General features: G+C 37.1%; 3 protein-coding genes across 4 annotated transcripts; all 3 read left to right on the top strand.

Moving 5' to 3' along the window:
* Positions 1-950: 950 nt before the first annotated feature.
* LOC143468449 (kinesin-like protein KIF9) lies at positions 951-7,924 on the top strand. Of its 2 annotated transcripts, XM_076965669.1 has the most exons (20): positions 951-1,223; positions 1,980-2,090; positions 2,766-2,927; positions 3,168-3,294; positions 3,450-3,527; positions 3,675-3,796; positions 3,891-3,983; positions 4,064-4,201; positions 4,289-4,363; positions 4,482-4,604; positions 4,716-4,805; positions 4,998-5,183; positions 5,285-5,457; positions 5,645-5,827; positions 5,918-6,029; positions 6,195-6,291; positions 6,436-6,615; positions 6,915-7,057; positions 7,141-7,230; positions 7,460-7,923. In XM_076965669.1, the coding sequence occupies exons 1-20, from the start codon at positions 1,125-1,127 to the stop codon at positions 7,571-7,573; spliced, it is 2,496 nt and encodes an 831-aa protein (XP_076821784.1). In that variant the 5' UTR covers positions 951-1,124; the 3' UTR covers positions 7,574-7,923. The 2 variants fall into 2 exon arrangements, with proteins under 2 accessions (XP_076821784.1, XP_076821785.1); XM_076965670.1 differs by lacking the exon at positions 3,891-3,983 and having other exon boundaries at positions 7,460-7,924.
* Positions 7,925-9,367: 1,443 nt separating this feature from the next.
* On the top strand, positions 9,368-10,781 carry LOC143468448 (uncharacterized). Its single transcript, XM_076965668.1, has one exon. The coding sequence runs from the start codon at positions 9,550-9,552 to the stop codon at positions 10,057-10,059; it is 510 nt and encodes a 169-aa protein (XP_076821783.1). The 5' UTR covers positions 9,368-9,549; the 3' UTR covers positions 10,060-10,781.
* Positions 10,782-10,869: 88 nt separating this feature from the next.
* Positions 10,870-14,092, top strand: LOC143468443 (uncharacterized). The gene is made up of 2 exons (XM_076965663.1): positions 10,870-11,827; positions 13,322-14,092. Exons 1-2 carry the CDS (start codon positions 10,870-10,872, stop codon positions 13,723-13,725), a joined length of 1,362 nt encoding a protein of 453 aa, XP_076821778.1. The 3' UTR covers positions 13,726-14,092.
* The last annotated feature ends 117 nt before the right edge of the window (positions 14,093-14,209 follow it).

Below are 14,209 nucleotides of genomic sequence, written 5' to 3'. Positions count from 1 at the left end.
GTAGCTATACTACATACATTATTGTAACTAATATAGCCAGCTAATAAGTTAGCACCATTTTTTTTCTGCCACCAGTCAATGGCAAAAAAATAAACTATACGATGCAATAAAGTAATTAAAGCAACTTATGTAATAAAGTAACAAAGATTACTCACATATAATGTGTTCAAATTAGCGTAAAACAACAACAATACCCGACTTAACTAAATAAAGTATAAAGGAATAAACCAGCTGTAACAGTAAATGCAGCAACTGTAACCAATTTAAATATGATAAATCAAATTGCTTTATTTGGTTTGGCGAGCCCGTAAGCTACTGTCCAACGGTAAAATAATCGAAATCAGGCAGCCTACATTTATCATACATTTCAATTTTTGCAATGCCATCTCTAGTGTAGCTGTAAGCACATAGGTCTATTGCGGAAATTACATAGGTATATGTTGCAAAGTTTACTATAATCATTTAGTATATAATAAACATTACAATATAATCATTTAGTTACACAAGTTTCAGTATTTACCTAAGCCACATTTAATTATTCATAGAACCCATCTTAGTTTCTTTAGTTACATTAGTTAACTACATTCTGTTATTTTTAGTTATACATTTGCTACATTATAATATTAGTTACATTTTGGTATTTATATTGGTCTCAATAAAAATATGGTTGAATTTCCTTATTCATTCATTCATTCATTCATTCATTCATTCCTTATAAATCTCAGATAAGCAAATATATGTTTGCAATATCTTAAGATTTAAGCAATGATAAAAATTGTAAAACTTTATTTAATCCATTTGTAATTTTTGCCTTAAACTGAGTTTCCGCGTGCTTAACGAAGACATCATACCCCATTTTATTTAAGAAATTATCTTTCAAAATACTCACTTAGGTGGCGTTGTTATAGCAACTCTTACACTTTTGTAAAAGATTTGCCATAGGAGGCACACCAGTGACCAGCAATCTGCCGGTACGACGAAGTTGGCTCCTTCTAGGACTACGTTATACGATCGATAATTTCGACGTTAAGGGTTCAGTGAAGTCTGAAAATTTACACTGTCAAGAGTTATAGGGAATAGTTAATTAAAATACTTGTGAAAGCAACTCCTACCGACATGTATTTATGATGAGTTCTGGAAGGAATCGTGTTAAGATTTTTGTCAGGTTTCGGCCTACACCTAACTTTGCCCACGACTCGGTTGAGTTTCTTAACGATGGCCAGGTTTGAAAGTAAAAATAGCCCATTACTTTTGAATTTTTATTTACGCTAACATTTTGGTTGAGATCTACAATATGGATACCACCAGACTACAGAGTATGGCCGTTTCCAGCAAGGTCTTGCATGCTCCAAACAACCAAAAAGGGCAAAGCGAAAATGTTCAAATGCATTAGAAGTGCGCAATTACATAGTAATATACACAGTTTTACTTACTCAGTCTTTAATCAATTCAAAATTAAGTGTGCAAAAGTTACACTCAAGTCATTATGCATGTACAAAATTATGCACCTGAAGCTCATGGAAAACAGTGCACTTACACCAAACTCTGCAGTCTGGCAGGACAGGAGTCTCTTTTATTTTCGCTTAATTTTGCACTCCGATGCACAGGCAATGAAGGCCTGAACGGGAAGAAATTATAGATATATATTTTATTTTTGCACTGCCATAACAGGATCGAGGATTGAGAAATTGTTTTGTCATAATTTCTTTTCTATTACCTCATAACTTCTTCTCATTCAGGCCTTCAAGTCAGAATCAAAAAGTATATGAGACTTGAAATTATGAGCTGATATTGGCTGGTAGGCTACACAACATAATTCCTCCATATTCGATCCTGATATATATTGACATTGTACTAGTACAAAATGCAGAAGTATAGGTGACCTATTTATAGGCTTACAGGTCCTACTCCACTACTGCTGCAGCTTTAGCTTTTTCGTCATGGTAAACATATCTTATCTTGACCTATTTTGTTTGCAGACTATCAACATTCATGCCAAGAAAGAGGACAAACGCCAGACTGTGAACAATCAGCTGCTTGATTGGTCATTTAAAGTGGATGGCATCCTCCATAATGCAAGCCAGGAACAAGTATGGTGCTGATAGTCCAGACTTGAAAATGTGGTCGTTTTTGACAAGACCTTGTGCGTGCAGAGACACAAACTTTGCTGCCACAGCCTAAACTTAAGCATCAATTCTTTTTTATTTATTTTAAATTAGCATTTAAACCACCACCTTTTCCTTGTTTGTTTATTATAACTGGGTGTAAACTGCGAATGTGATGAATCCGATATACACATCACATCAATATGCATGCTGAACTTTTACACATTCATATTGATTTAATTATCAACAAACCAGGAAAGTTGGTTGCCTGAACGCCGATTTAAAATAAACAAAGGAAAAATTAAAACTTCAGTGCATGCCATCACATCAAAATCTGTGTCTTTGCTTGAAAGATTTCTTGTCAAAACTGCCATACCTTGTCAGATGTATAGTTATTCCGTTTACCAAGAAGTTCTTTCCATGATAAGTTTGTCACAAAAATCTTTGTAGTTTTTTCCAGCTTAATTTCAAAAACTGTTCACTACACTAAACTTTACAAAGTTTCCAACCAGTTCAATTGGATTTATGTAGACTGCAAAAACATTTCTCAGTATTTACCAGTGTTAGTAGTACACATGAAACCTTACTTTTTAGCAGTGTTAAGAAAATTAAACTTTCTATGTTTCATGTTTAAACACAAAGATTTTATTTACTTTGTAGGTATATGAAACAGTTGTTGCTGATATGACCACAAAAGCACTTAACGGTTTCAACGGGACCTTGCTAGCGTATGGGCAAACTGGTGCAGGTAAAACATACACTATCACTGGGGCTACTGAAAATTACAAGCAACGTGGAACTATTCCCCGGGCAATCGCTCAGGTATAGACACATTTCGCATGCACATTACATTATGTTTGTTGTTCCTTATTACAGGACAATGCAAGACCTTATATTAGCTTTCAACCTTCGTGCTTATATCTTTTGTTCGTATTAATTTACAATGTTGGCCTTATTTATGGGTAAATTTTGATATTTTCACTTCCACAGCTTTTTTTTATCTTTATGTCCATCGTTAATCAACAAACTCTAGAAAGCTCAACGATTGCACTTTAATTGCAGATTTTCAGATCAGTGGAAGAGCAAAGTGACCAGGCCATTGTCATTCGCATCTCTTACCTTGAAATTTACAATGAAAATATGTTTGATTTGTTGTCCACATTACCTGAGGGGTCTTCTTCAAACAATGGTAATAACTAATAACTCTCTTAGAACTGAAAATTGATCATCAAAGTTCTGGCACTGGTATGAAATAATACCAAACAGCTGTGCAATATTGTATTACTGTACAAAGCAAGGTATGACTGAATATTTTCTTCCTTTTTAATTTATGCATTTACACAGGTGGTTATGACAATCAAATGACTATAGTGGAAGGTGCCAACGGATCAATCTGTGTAAAAGGCCTGTCCATGCACGTAGGTAAGTAAAATGATTTCTAACATTTTGCCTATAGACTAAATAGAACTGATCCATGACATGATGATGCTACTGATAAAGCACAACCAACATGTTGCAAGGTTTTAGTTGCATAGAAATAGGAGTATAAGCTGTTTTTCTTCCTTACAGCCAACAATGAAGGTGAAGCGCTCAATTTGCTGTTTGAAGGAGAAACAAATCGTGCAATTGCATCCCATAGCCTCAACAAGAATTCGTCCAGATCTCACTGCATTTTTACCATCCACATTGAAGTAAAGTTATGCAAAGTGTAAATTGAATTTGTTACAACTATAAACTATGTGATTATAAAAGTCACTGTTGCTGTTTATCACATTATTTTTTCAGTCACGATCACGAACAGAATCAAATGCCAAGTATGTCACCTCAAAATTAAACTTAGTTGATTTGGCTGGCTCTGAACGTTTGGGCAAAACAGGAGTAAGCATCTTACTGTAAAATATCTAAAAAGATGAGTGAAATTTGCAAAGCTAACTTATAACATTGACGAATTCTTCTAGTCTGAAGGTCAGATACAAAAAGAGGCAATGTACATCAATAAATCTCTCACGTTCTTGGAGCAAACCGTGATTGCTCTGGCTGATAAACACAGAGGACACATTCCCTACCGACAAACTAAATTAACCCACGCTTTGAAGGTAATGGTCAATTTTACTAATATTTCATAAAACTAACTTAAAAAAGATTAAACATTAACTGTAATCCTTCTTATTGGATTTCCACAGGATTCTATTGGTGGAAAGTGCTGCACGACAATGATTGCTAACGTTTATGGAGATTTTCCTCAGTTGGATGAAACGGTCAGTGCATTTCAAAAAAAGAAAAGTTTAGACTATAGTTAAATGCTTTTTTACATTTATGATAACACAGCTTAAAAAGGCATTATTGACAGTAAATTTGAAACTACTGTATACATAGATATCAACACTGCGGTTTGCAATGAGAATGAAGTGTGTGCCAGTGGAGCCAGCTGTGAATGAACATTACGATCCATGGCTTCTTGTCCGAGAGCTGGATGCCAATATTAAAAACCTCAAGCAGGTATTGAGAAATTATCAGGACCTGTTTCCAGTAATGCTATGAGAAGGCTAGCTGTGAGTAAAAGTCTAGTGGCTGATTCTGGAAATAACTGGCTTCAATGACTTTTTACAGGAATTAGACATGCATAACACCCTGGCAAATCGTGCTCAAGTCAGCTATAGCTCCTTGTCTGATGGACAAATGAATGACATAAAGAAACAGGTGCTTGCTGCTTAAGATGAATGCCATAACTTTAGCTAGTTACTTACATTTTTTTTTTGTTTTTTTAGTACACTTTACCTGTTAACGTCTTTACTGATATTTACACAACTACAGTGCTGATAACTGTTGCGCCGTGCTATAACTTCCATCATGAATTTTTTCCCACTTCATAAACTTGTAATTTTTGAACAGGTTCGACTCTTTCTTGAAGGAAAAACAAGTGAGATTGACGTCACAAGCTTGCATCAGATTGGTGCAATATTTACACAGTTTCGCAGCGTTGTGCTTGAAATGGAACGAGATATAAACCAACAGTACAAGAACAAATTCCTGCTGTTAGACAAAAGCGATTCCGATGCAATGCTTGCTGTGCAAAAAGTTCGATTTTTTATATTAAAATACTCAGTCTATGTGCCGTATACGCTATCATTATGTGCCATATACAATATGTACCATTTAACTCCCGTACTGCTGTTTAGGCGGGGCTTCCCCTGGACGACCATGGCAACTACGCGGGCACGAGTGAGACTGCATTTACAGTGGTTCCTATAGCAACGCAGCAGGCGACTGCGGCACCAGCTTCCAAGCAGAAACAGCAGCCACCTGCGTCACCGAAACGGAAAAGTGGAAAGAAATCGAGGGGCGGCGGAAGGTATCGTCTTATTTGCTGTATTGTTGCGTTTGCTTCCCATTATCATGCATCTTGGGGTCTAATACACGCTACGATCACCTGACATACAATCGGACAGTATTTACATTTCTGGATTTGAGATACAAATTTAATTAGTTTTTCATTGAAAATTTATGATTGAGTAAAATGTTTTTCACTCTGACTTTAGCCCTACTGGCCGTGGCCCGGCCAGCCCTTCCCCACAGGCTGAGCCTGGCGCCAAACCTGCCAAGAGTGGCGCGACACAGCCGTCAGTGCAGCTCGCCACGACGGATGGCGCCGAATCGACGAAGAAGGAGGAAAGCTTCCCGACTGATTCAGTTACAGAAGAAAAGAAAACCAGCCGACCCAGGTAATTCTCACAGAATCAACAATAGACATAATTTGTCTTGTAAATTTGTCAGAAAATATCCTGTCTAAGCTTAGAATATATTCATTACAGTACGCCGCCGACAAGACCTCAAGCGTTTGAAGAGTTTAAGAAAGAAAGAGGCCAAGAAATCAACCGCATTCTGAACGAAAACAAAACAATTCTTATGAGCAAGAAACGAATAGTAAGTGCGGAAGAATTGAACACCGTAATTTCATTGTTGGTTTTACAAACAAGAACGTCTTAACCCAAATCAGAATATTTTGCGTCGCTACTTTTGCCTTTGTTTCTAAGAACTAAACGATAAATATTAAATGCAGTATTGAATAGCTCTAAGGGATCATTCCAGGTTAGAGACCTAGCACATGCTGTTAATGCAACTAAGCATATGATCGACGGGACCAGGGTTGCTCTGGAAAGGAAGAAGAACGAGAGAATTGAACAAGGTTATTAACTGAAATCTTCTATCTTTAAAAGTCAAACTTTTTTCCGTTTTGTAGGTTTAATACTAACCCAAGGAAATAGATTAAAGAAATTATGCATCTTACAAGGGTAGTAATATGAGCTTATCACCGCTTCAAAATATACAGGTGAATTTGTGAACGAAGAAGGGGAGACGGTAATTGACGAAGAAGAATTCCAACTGATTTCTCAGCTCAAGAATCTGAAACAAACCTATCGACATGACTACGACGAACTTCGAAACGTTAAAACAGAAGTCGAGTATTGTCAGAAGCTGGTGGACCAATGCCGTCAGAAGTTGGTGCAAGGTAAGCAAAATACTGTGATATGACTAAAACGCGGTTTAAGTTCGACGATGATTCCTCCTCCCTCGACCTTCGGTTATAGAACTAGCCGTTGTGCAAATTTCGATTGATACGCATTTTTTGTTTTTGCAAGCGTCGTTAGTGCCTTGCCCAAGCGTATTACAACAGTTGCGTAAGTGCAAAGCTGGTAGTGAAAACGTTGCCACTCTCCTCTCATATATAGGCCTACTTGTCATGAAGTTGTTTTAATAATCCCAATTTTTCAAAGTCATTATTTACCGTCGTGAGAATGATGTGTTTAGAATTTGACGCCTGGTACAACGACTCGTTCATGCAAGACAATCACGAGACCAGCGCTTCGGTTGGCTACGGTGCACGTCCCGGCATAATTGTTCCAGCCAGACTCACACTCAACTCACAGCAGGCTAATCTTGAGGACGACCAGGTAACCAATCAGTTTGTGCTTGGGGGTTTATTTGTCGTGTTAATTACCCAAGCATGATGTTTTGTACCTGCGAAATATATCAGGAGAAATTCGAAAGGGTGCAGCAAGAACTTCTGATGGACCACCAAGATTCCGCCGCTTTCTACAACGCAAAGATGCGAACAAGACGAAGGGTATGTGGTTTAAGTGGTTATTTGTACTAAGGTTTGTTACGATTCACTTCGAAATCAGTTTATTTTGGAACTGATTTGTCAATTGCTAAATATAAAAATGTTTTAGACTTTTAAGTAACATTTGCAAAGCGAATTGATATCTATGACAACAAACAGCCAACTCAACTTAACGATTAGTATACACCAAACTCGAATACGAATAATACTGGAAGTACATCTGATTTTGCAGCAAATCTACGAAAAAGCAATGGCGCAGCCACAACCCAACAGACAGCTGCCCCCTGGCGTGCCACAAGTCAGTATGAGGAATAAGCCTCCCAATCAGATGTCTTACGTTTATTAGTGACTAGCGTCTTCCATTATCTCCAGATGCAAAATTGAAGATACATTTCTATTATTTCGTTTTACTGTATGAAGATGTACTTGTAAATACTGTTCAATATGTACTATACTTTGTGTTACGCCCTTTCAGTGACCCAAATTAACCTGTGTCTTAATTTGCTTGAAAGCAATTTTGTTGAACCAGCGCGCACTTCATTTTACATAGTGTTTAGTAGGCCTAGACTTGGATTTGACAAAGCGTACCAAATGTCTCAGATGTCTTTCCAGGTAACTGTGAATGTGTTTTCGTACCTTTGATGCTTTTATCGTACATGAAATAAAAGCATATTCTTTTCAAAATTCCACTTTGTTGAAGTTTTCGTAACTAAATGCTTATCTTCGAATTTGAATTCAATTTTCTGCTTTCCCTTAGGAGCGTTAGAGTTGATTTGGATCAAAAAACTTGAATAGGTTAGGTCGTAGTTCCTATTCTGTTGTTGTCAAACATAAGCTCAAACCAATGGTATTGTAACGAAAAGTGGGTACATGGCACCTGAACTTGAGAGGTTGACCCACTTCGCTACAATATTTACTTGTTGAAATGTTTATTGCGGGTGATGATATATGAGTCTCATGAGGTCGTTGTCTGCTTTTCTCACCCACAGATATAATTGTGCACCTTGACGGCTTATTGTCTTGTGAAGATGACAATAAAGTTGTCTATCTTAACACTGAACTTCTTCAAATTGAATTCAACAGTGGTTACACAGGAATGACAACTGTATGTTTCAACGATTACATTTTCACAAATCATTAGCACAGCGACAGCATAAAGATGTCGATGTTACAGCGTTGATCTTAGTAGACTTAATGCATTGAACAACTGTGTATAATAATACACGCAGGATAGGCAAGCACAACATTTATGTTACGACTTAAAACGGAAAACAGGAAGTTATCGGTACGCAATGTTATCCATCATTAACGTCACGTTTCGTAAAGCAGATGTCTGAAAATAAGAATTCTATATTGTATTCGATTTGTATATTATAATATCCCTTTATCATCACAGTAGGCCTATAGTATGGTATCACAATCTTTGCAAGACTTACTCTCGACGATGATTCCTCGCTCGAGCTCTGGTTACCCTAACTTGACTTAGTGCAAGTTTCGACGGACACACACTATTTAATTTTTTTTTTGTTTTTTTTCGCTGTTGCATTTCCTCAATTTCGAGCTATGCGTTTATCAGGGCCTGTAAGCGGGAGCAATCGTTGTCATACCTCGCTCAAGGGTATAACAACGGTACTAAAACTAGGAATCGAAACGTATCATTGCTCAAACCGGTTTAAATGTTCCGATTCAATGTTATACTTAAAATAATTTATCCTTTAAACATAGGCTAGACGAAACGTTCCTATATAATAAAATACCTAAGACAAAACGTATGTTATGTGACCTTCTTCGGCTAAGTATTACCATTAATATTGTGACAAAACTACATATTAATGTGGAATTCTACCGCGCTTATTACAACAGGACAGGGAAAAGTGCTTTCATAAGATTTACGTTAGATATAAACGTAGAAATTTTAATTTGGACATTTAATATGGCGGCTATTATTATGGCATAAAAATGCGATATTTTTACCCAGTTGTCAAACCATATTACTCATCCCTTTCGAAGCGACACTAGATATGCCCCTGCAAAATATTTTGTTACAAAGCAGCAACGTTTGAAGGTTAACTAACTAGAGCCACAGTCTAGAAATCATATTATTTCACATTCAATTGTGGCTTGGCCTCATCAACTCACGTGTTGTCACAGGGCCAGTGTCAATGTTATTGCCTCTGCCAGTTCTTTAATGTTTATGGCGAAGTTCACAGAAAGTTGCTATTAGCCTTGATTTAGGGTAAATTACATTTAGTTAATGCTCCTGAAAGAGTTGTTGTTGAAATTAAAGGTTGACCATCTTAGAATCTGTGTATATTTTAAGCAATGGAAGGGTCAGAAGTTAAGCACAAGGATACCGGTACGCAAGAATTGGCTATGAAACCTGAAGAAGACGTGCTAGAATCTGACGACAAACGTGAGAAACTCTTGCGACTGCTCGGAGGTAAAAAGATATCGAATGAAAGCGCGGCCAAAGAATGGATAACCAAGACAAGATCTTCTAAAGATGAGGAAGCAATAAAAGAGGGCCTGGAAGCCCAATACCAAACATCTCTCAGTCATCGATTAAGTGGAGCGGCAAGACGACATGAGGGTATTGGATTTGAAAAGAGCTCATCAAAACTTTCAGAAAGTGAGGAAAGGTCAAATTCTTCATCACGAAGAAGAAGTAGGAGCAGATCTCCCATAAAAAGTCATGCTGCCTCTGACGATAAAAGACATGAAAATGATTCTGCCCATCATGAAAGTCCAACTAACACTGACAACAAAAGCTGTAAACCTGCAGTTCTTGATAAGAAAAACTTTTACATGCAGTTTACCAAAGCCAAAGAATAAATTGATGTTTATATCGTATTTATTCATGTAAAAGTCTTTTGCGTGTATGAACCGCTTCCCTAAATTCCCGCCCATAAAACTGTTGCAAAATTTTTTGATCAGATTTTATTTGCAAAAGCACCACATTCAGGCCTTTAATACTAGTAGCTTTTTCATGGGGCCGTTTGCCAAACCCTCCGACATAAGTTTCACCCAATATATATTTGGTGAATATTTCATACGCAAAATGTGACTTATATAAGAATAAATGTGGTACTGTACATTGTAATTTTTCATCGGTTTGATTTTTTGTTTTGAAATGTTAACACACATGTGCTTAGATTTCAAGCTTGTGTTTTTGGATATAAAATTTTTACCAGAAAAACTACCAATGCTTTACTAGTTGACTTAAATAATTAATTTTCCACAAAGAATATGCTGTGACAAGTAATTTTTAAACAGTGGCTAACGATTTTTATGATGGTGCCACGTCGTAAATCACCAACGTACCCTACATACATTTAATACAGGAACAAAGCCTGATTTGTTCTGATTCATTGGCACGTAACAGTACGCCAGCAACTTTAGTGCTACATTTTTTTGAATCAAAACAGTTGTTTTATGTTGCATTTCTATTTGCATTATACATAAGATGCTGTATGATGTGGTTGGGAGTGATTTGAGACAATGTTCATTAGTCATGATATGAATTGTGATATAGAAACGGAGTTATGGTATTTAGATTTTATACCGGCAATACAGCCTAGTCTTTGCACTTAAGTAACAGTGGAAAAAGCGACTTAATGTATTTGACAAGAAACATTTTTTAACATGTCATCTAAAAAGGCTCCGGATTTGCCAGGATTTTATTTTGATGAAGAACGAAACCGATATTTTCGACTTCTTCCTGAAAATTCTGGCGTCCATCCTGTCACTGGAGAGGGAATAAAAAAGAAACAAAGAAGAAAGAACAAAAAGAAAAATTGTTTTCATCAAAATGTAACTAAAAGTCGTGCTCCAAAGCGTGAACTTCGTCAACAAAATGTCTGCAATTTTATTTGTAAAAAGCAAATAAAGAGCTTTTCACCATTATTTTACCAACATCATGTAATTTCCTCAAAGTGTCGTTGTTTTGGCCCTGGTATGATGTTTACTGGGTTTTCTCCAATGCTACGTGGAAATCAAGTGGATTGGCAATACAAACCTGAAGTAGCAATCCCGTCTCTTGATTCTTCTCAAATGTTACTTGTCAGCAATGAAGCGGGATTTAAAGCTTTATCAAAAGTTGAAAAAATTGATGTTTCTACAACATCTGCTTCATTACAATCAATATCAACAAGCCCAGCAAGTTATATTTGTGACATTTCATATCAGGAATTTTCACAAAGTGGAAATGCATATGGTGGAGGTGTATTAATGGCAGCTGTATGCGGTTTTAATGAATCTGCAGTTATCTACATCAACCAAACCTTTTCTGCAGTGCGTGTGATATATCCCGCAGCCATGCCTGAAGCATGTGCACTTCACAGACAACATTCAATGATGACCTATTCCGTTGAATCAGACCTTGCATACATAGAAGACATTGAAAGACATTTTTCTACTTCAGCAGAAGTAAGAACTACAGGTGCCCAACACATATCAATGGGTTCCAGGATATCTTCTCTTAGTTTCAGCATCTACAAAAAATATTTGTACTGTGGATTTCTTGATGGCAAAATGTTTGGTCTAGATTGCCGTACCAACATGCATATGTGCAAGCATGAGAGGTTGAGCTATGATTTAAAAGGTACCTTACTTTTTGAGTTGACCTTTTTTATATTAGTCTGTTTGGTTAACTTTACTCAGCGGTGGTGCGGTTAGAGCATCGGACCTGCAATAATGCAACCCAGACTCGATTCCCCTTGGTCTTGTTGTAATGCCCTTGAGCAAGGCATGCTTGTTTAGAGGTATTGGTGAACAAGTTCAGATTCGCACAGCATGTTATAAAAATCAAAATAAACAAATGAGAAATATTGATCAGAACTTGCACAATAATAAACTTGGTAACAGGGGTTTGATTGATTAGAATAGCAATGACTTTCTCAACCGAAGGGTAAATATTCTAATCATCATCATCGTCGTATGGTCTTCACACGTTCACCATCATATTGTCAGTCCAGTTTTTGAAGTCCTGGCCGCATTCATTGACGGTGCTGTAGCCTCCAGTCAACTTTGTATTGGGGCATTTTATCACGAGGTGGTCGGTATCTTGGGGGGTTTCGTTACATGCTGAGCATGTTGGGGAGTCGATTAAGCCCCATCGATATAAGTTTGAGGCTGTTCTTGCCTGTCTAGATCGTATTCTGTTTGCCGTGGACCACATTTTTCGTGTGGATGTTGAGAAGCCGGGTAGTGCTTTTGTGGGGTCGGTTATCAAATCTGCTCCAAGAGGTTTGTGTTTTTGCCAGTAGGTTTTCCAGGCTGTGTGCATATCGAAGTTACTGTTGTGTGAGTTATAGAAAGGTTTGCGGCTTTTTAATCGTTTTGTGGTGGGTGCATTTTGAGTGACTTGACTGAGTGGAATGTCGTCGGGCAGGTCGTCAATTTGGTTGTGAATCCGTTCGGTGGTTTCCTGTCTTCGGAGGTGTGGTGGAGCTATAGCTGCCATGGTTGGAAGCCAGATCTTGGGTGTTGATTTTAAGGAGCCTGAGAGAATTCTCATTGTATTATTGAGTTGAATGTCAATTTTGTTTGTGTGTTTGCTGCGTTCCCATACTGGCGCACAGTATTCTGCTACACTATAGCAGAGTGCCAAGGCTGATGTTCTAAGTGTGGTTTGGTGAGCACCCCAAGTTGTTCCAGTGAGTTTCTTCAGAATCGAGTTCCTGGTTTTCAATTTCTGCGCTACATTTTCAGTGTGTTTGCTGTAAGTCAATGTTCTGTCTAGTGTTACTCCAAGATATTTTGGGTTACGCTCTGCTGGTAGCGGCTTGCTTCCAATGCGTATTTTCAGTGTCTGGGTTGCGCGTTGGTTGTCCAGGTGGAATACAGAAGTAACGGTTTTGGAGGTATTCATTTTCAGGTACCATTTATCGAAGAAACTATGGAGTGTGCTGACATCTTTGGATAGCGTATTTTCTAAGCGTAATTTAATATTCTAATTGTATACTGTTTATAATAATAATTAATATTCTAATTGTATACTGTTACATGGTAACGCTATGTCTATTATAACTATTCTTATGCAACAGTTTTATTGACAACCAACCATGCATATCCCGTTGCATGTTATTTTTGCCAGGTTATTTCAAAGGAAAGCTTGAAGTCATTCTGCCATTAAGTGATGAGCGGCGTTTGATAACGAGGCATATTTCTGCCAAGGATGATCAAATTCAACTTTGGGACATACGTTACGATACCAAACCTTTGTTAAGATATAAATACAACTATGATCAAAGCCTGCTTGGTGGTCGAGCAATTAAAGGAAAAATGAAAGCCTTTGTAGACCCCTGCGAGAGAATTTTATCATGCACAGGGTCAGACGATGCACTTCACTTGTGGGATTTATCCACTGGCCAACATTTATGTCATGTTAATGGTACAATGGGGTCTTATTCTGACTCATGGAATTTATTGGATGGTAGACCAGGCATATTTGGAATACAAGATGGTTTTATTGCATATTTGCCATTTCGTTGCGAATGATTTTGTTGATGTACAATGTACCATATGTGGTTGTAATGTTTACCTGCTAACAAATATTTTCTTTTAATATTTTTGTGCTCAGAACTACTTTATTTGCATATTACATTTTTGGAAGATGCTTCAGCTTTATTTTTACTGATTTCTGATATTCTTTGTTAGGTGCCTTTTCGATATTTGAATGACGTTAGGAATGGATTTATATTTCTATTAGAAAAAAAATTGTTATCTAATGTATTTAATTAATAATATCTTTTAATAGTTGATTTCTTATGCATACTTTCTGGTTATTCTATCATTCACTGTTATTAAAGTCTTGTTTTTCATTTCCTAAAAATATGCAGAAATAGAAATTGGACAATAGTATGATGATATGCAAAATTATATTAAATTTATTGGAAGAAAACTTGCTGACTTGTACAAAGGCCCAAAGGCTGTTGTCACAAATACTGTGACTGGAACTGTGATGACACTCATAGGGGACACC

Source organism: Clavelina lepadiformis, chromosome 8 (assembly GCF_947623445.1).
Source record: "Clavelina lepadiformis chromosome 8, kaClaLepa1.1, whole genome shotgun sequence".
Taxonomy (NCBI): Eukaryota; Metazoa; Chordata; class Ascidiacea; order Aplousobranchia; family Clavelinidae; genus Clavelina; species Clavelina lepadiformis.
The sequence above is the reverse complement of the archived record's forward strand: the minus strand, read 5'-3'. Positions and strand labels throughout refer to the sequence as shown.

What these genes read in the sequence shown, in the direction of transcription:
- LOC143468449 (XM_076965669.1), top strand. Translation starts at nt 1,125, where the DNA reads ATGATGAGTTCTGGAAGGAATCGTGTTAAGATTTTTGTCAGGTTTCGG. An exon ending in TGAATGACATAAAGAAACAG is followed by an intron (nt 4,806 to 4,997) that starts GTGCTTGCTGCT and finishes ATTTTTGAACAG; the next exon opens with GTTCGACTCTTTCTTGAAGG. An exon ending in GAACGAGAGAATTGAACAAG is followed by an intron (nt 6,292 to 6,435) that starts GTTATTAACTGA and finishes CAAAATATACAG; the next exon opens with GTGAATTTGTGAACGAAGAA.
- LOC143468448 (XM_076965668.1), top strand. Translation starts at nt 9,550, where the DNA reads ATGGAAGGGTCAGAAGTTAAGCACAAGGATACCGGTACGCAAGAATTG.
- LOC143468443 (XM_076965663.1), top strand. Translation starts at nt 10,870, where the DNA reads ATGTCATCTAAAAAGGCTCCGGATTTGCCAGGATTTTATTTTGATGAA. An exon ending in GTTGAGCTATGATTTAAAAG is followed by an intron (nt 11,828 to 13,321) that starts GTACCTTACTTT and finishes TATTTTTGCCAG; the next exon opens with GTTATTTCAAAGGAAAGCTT.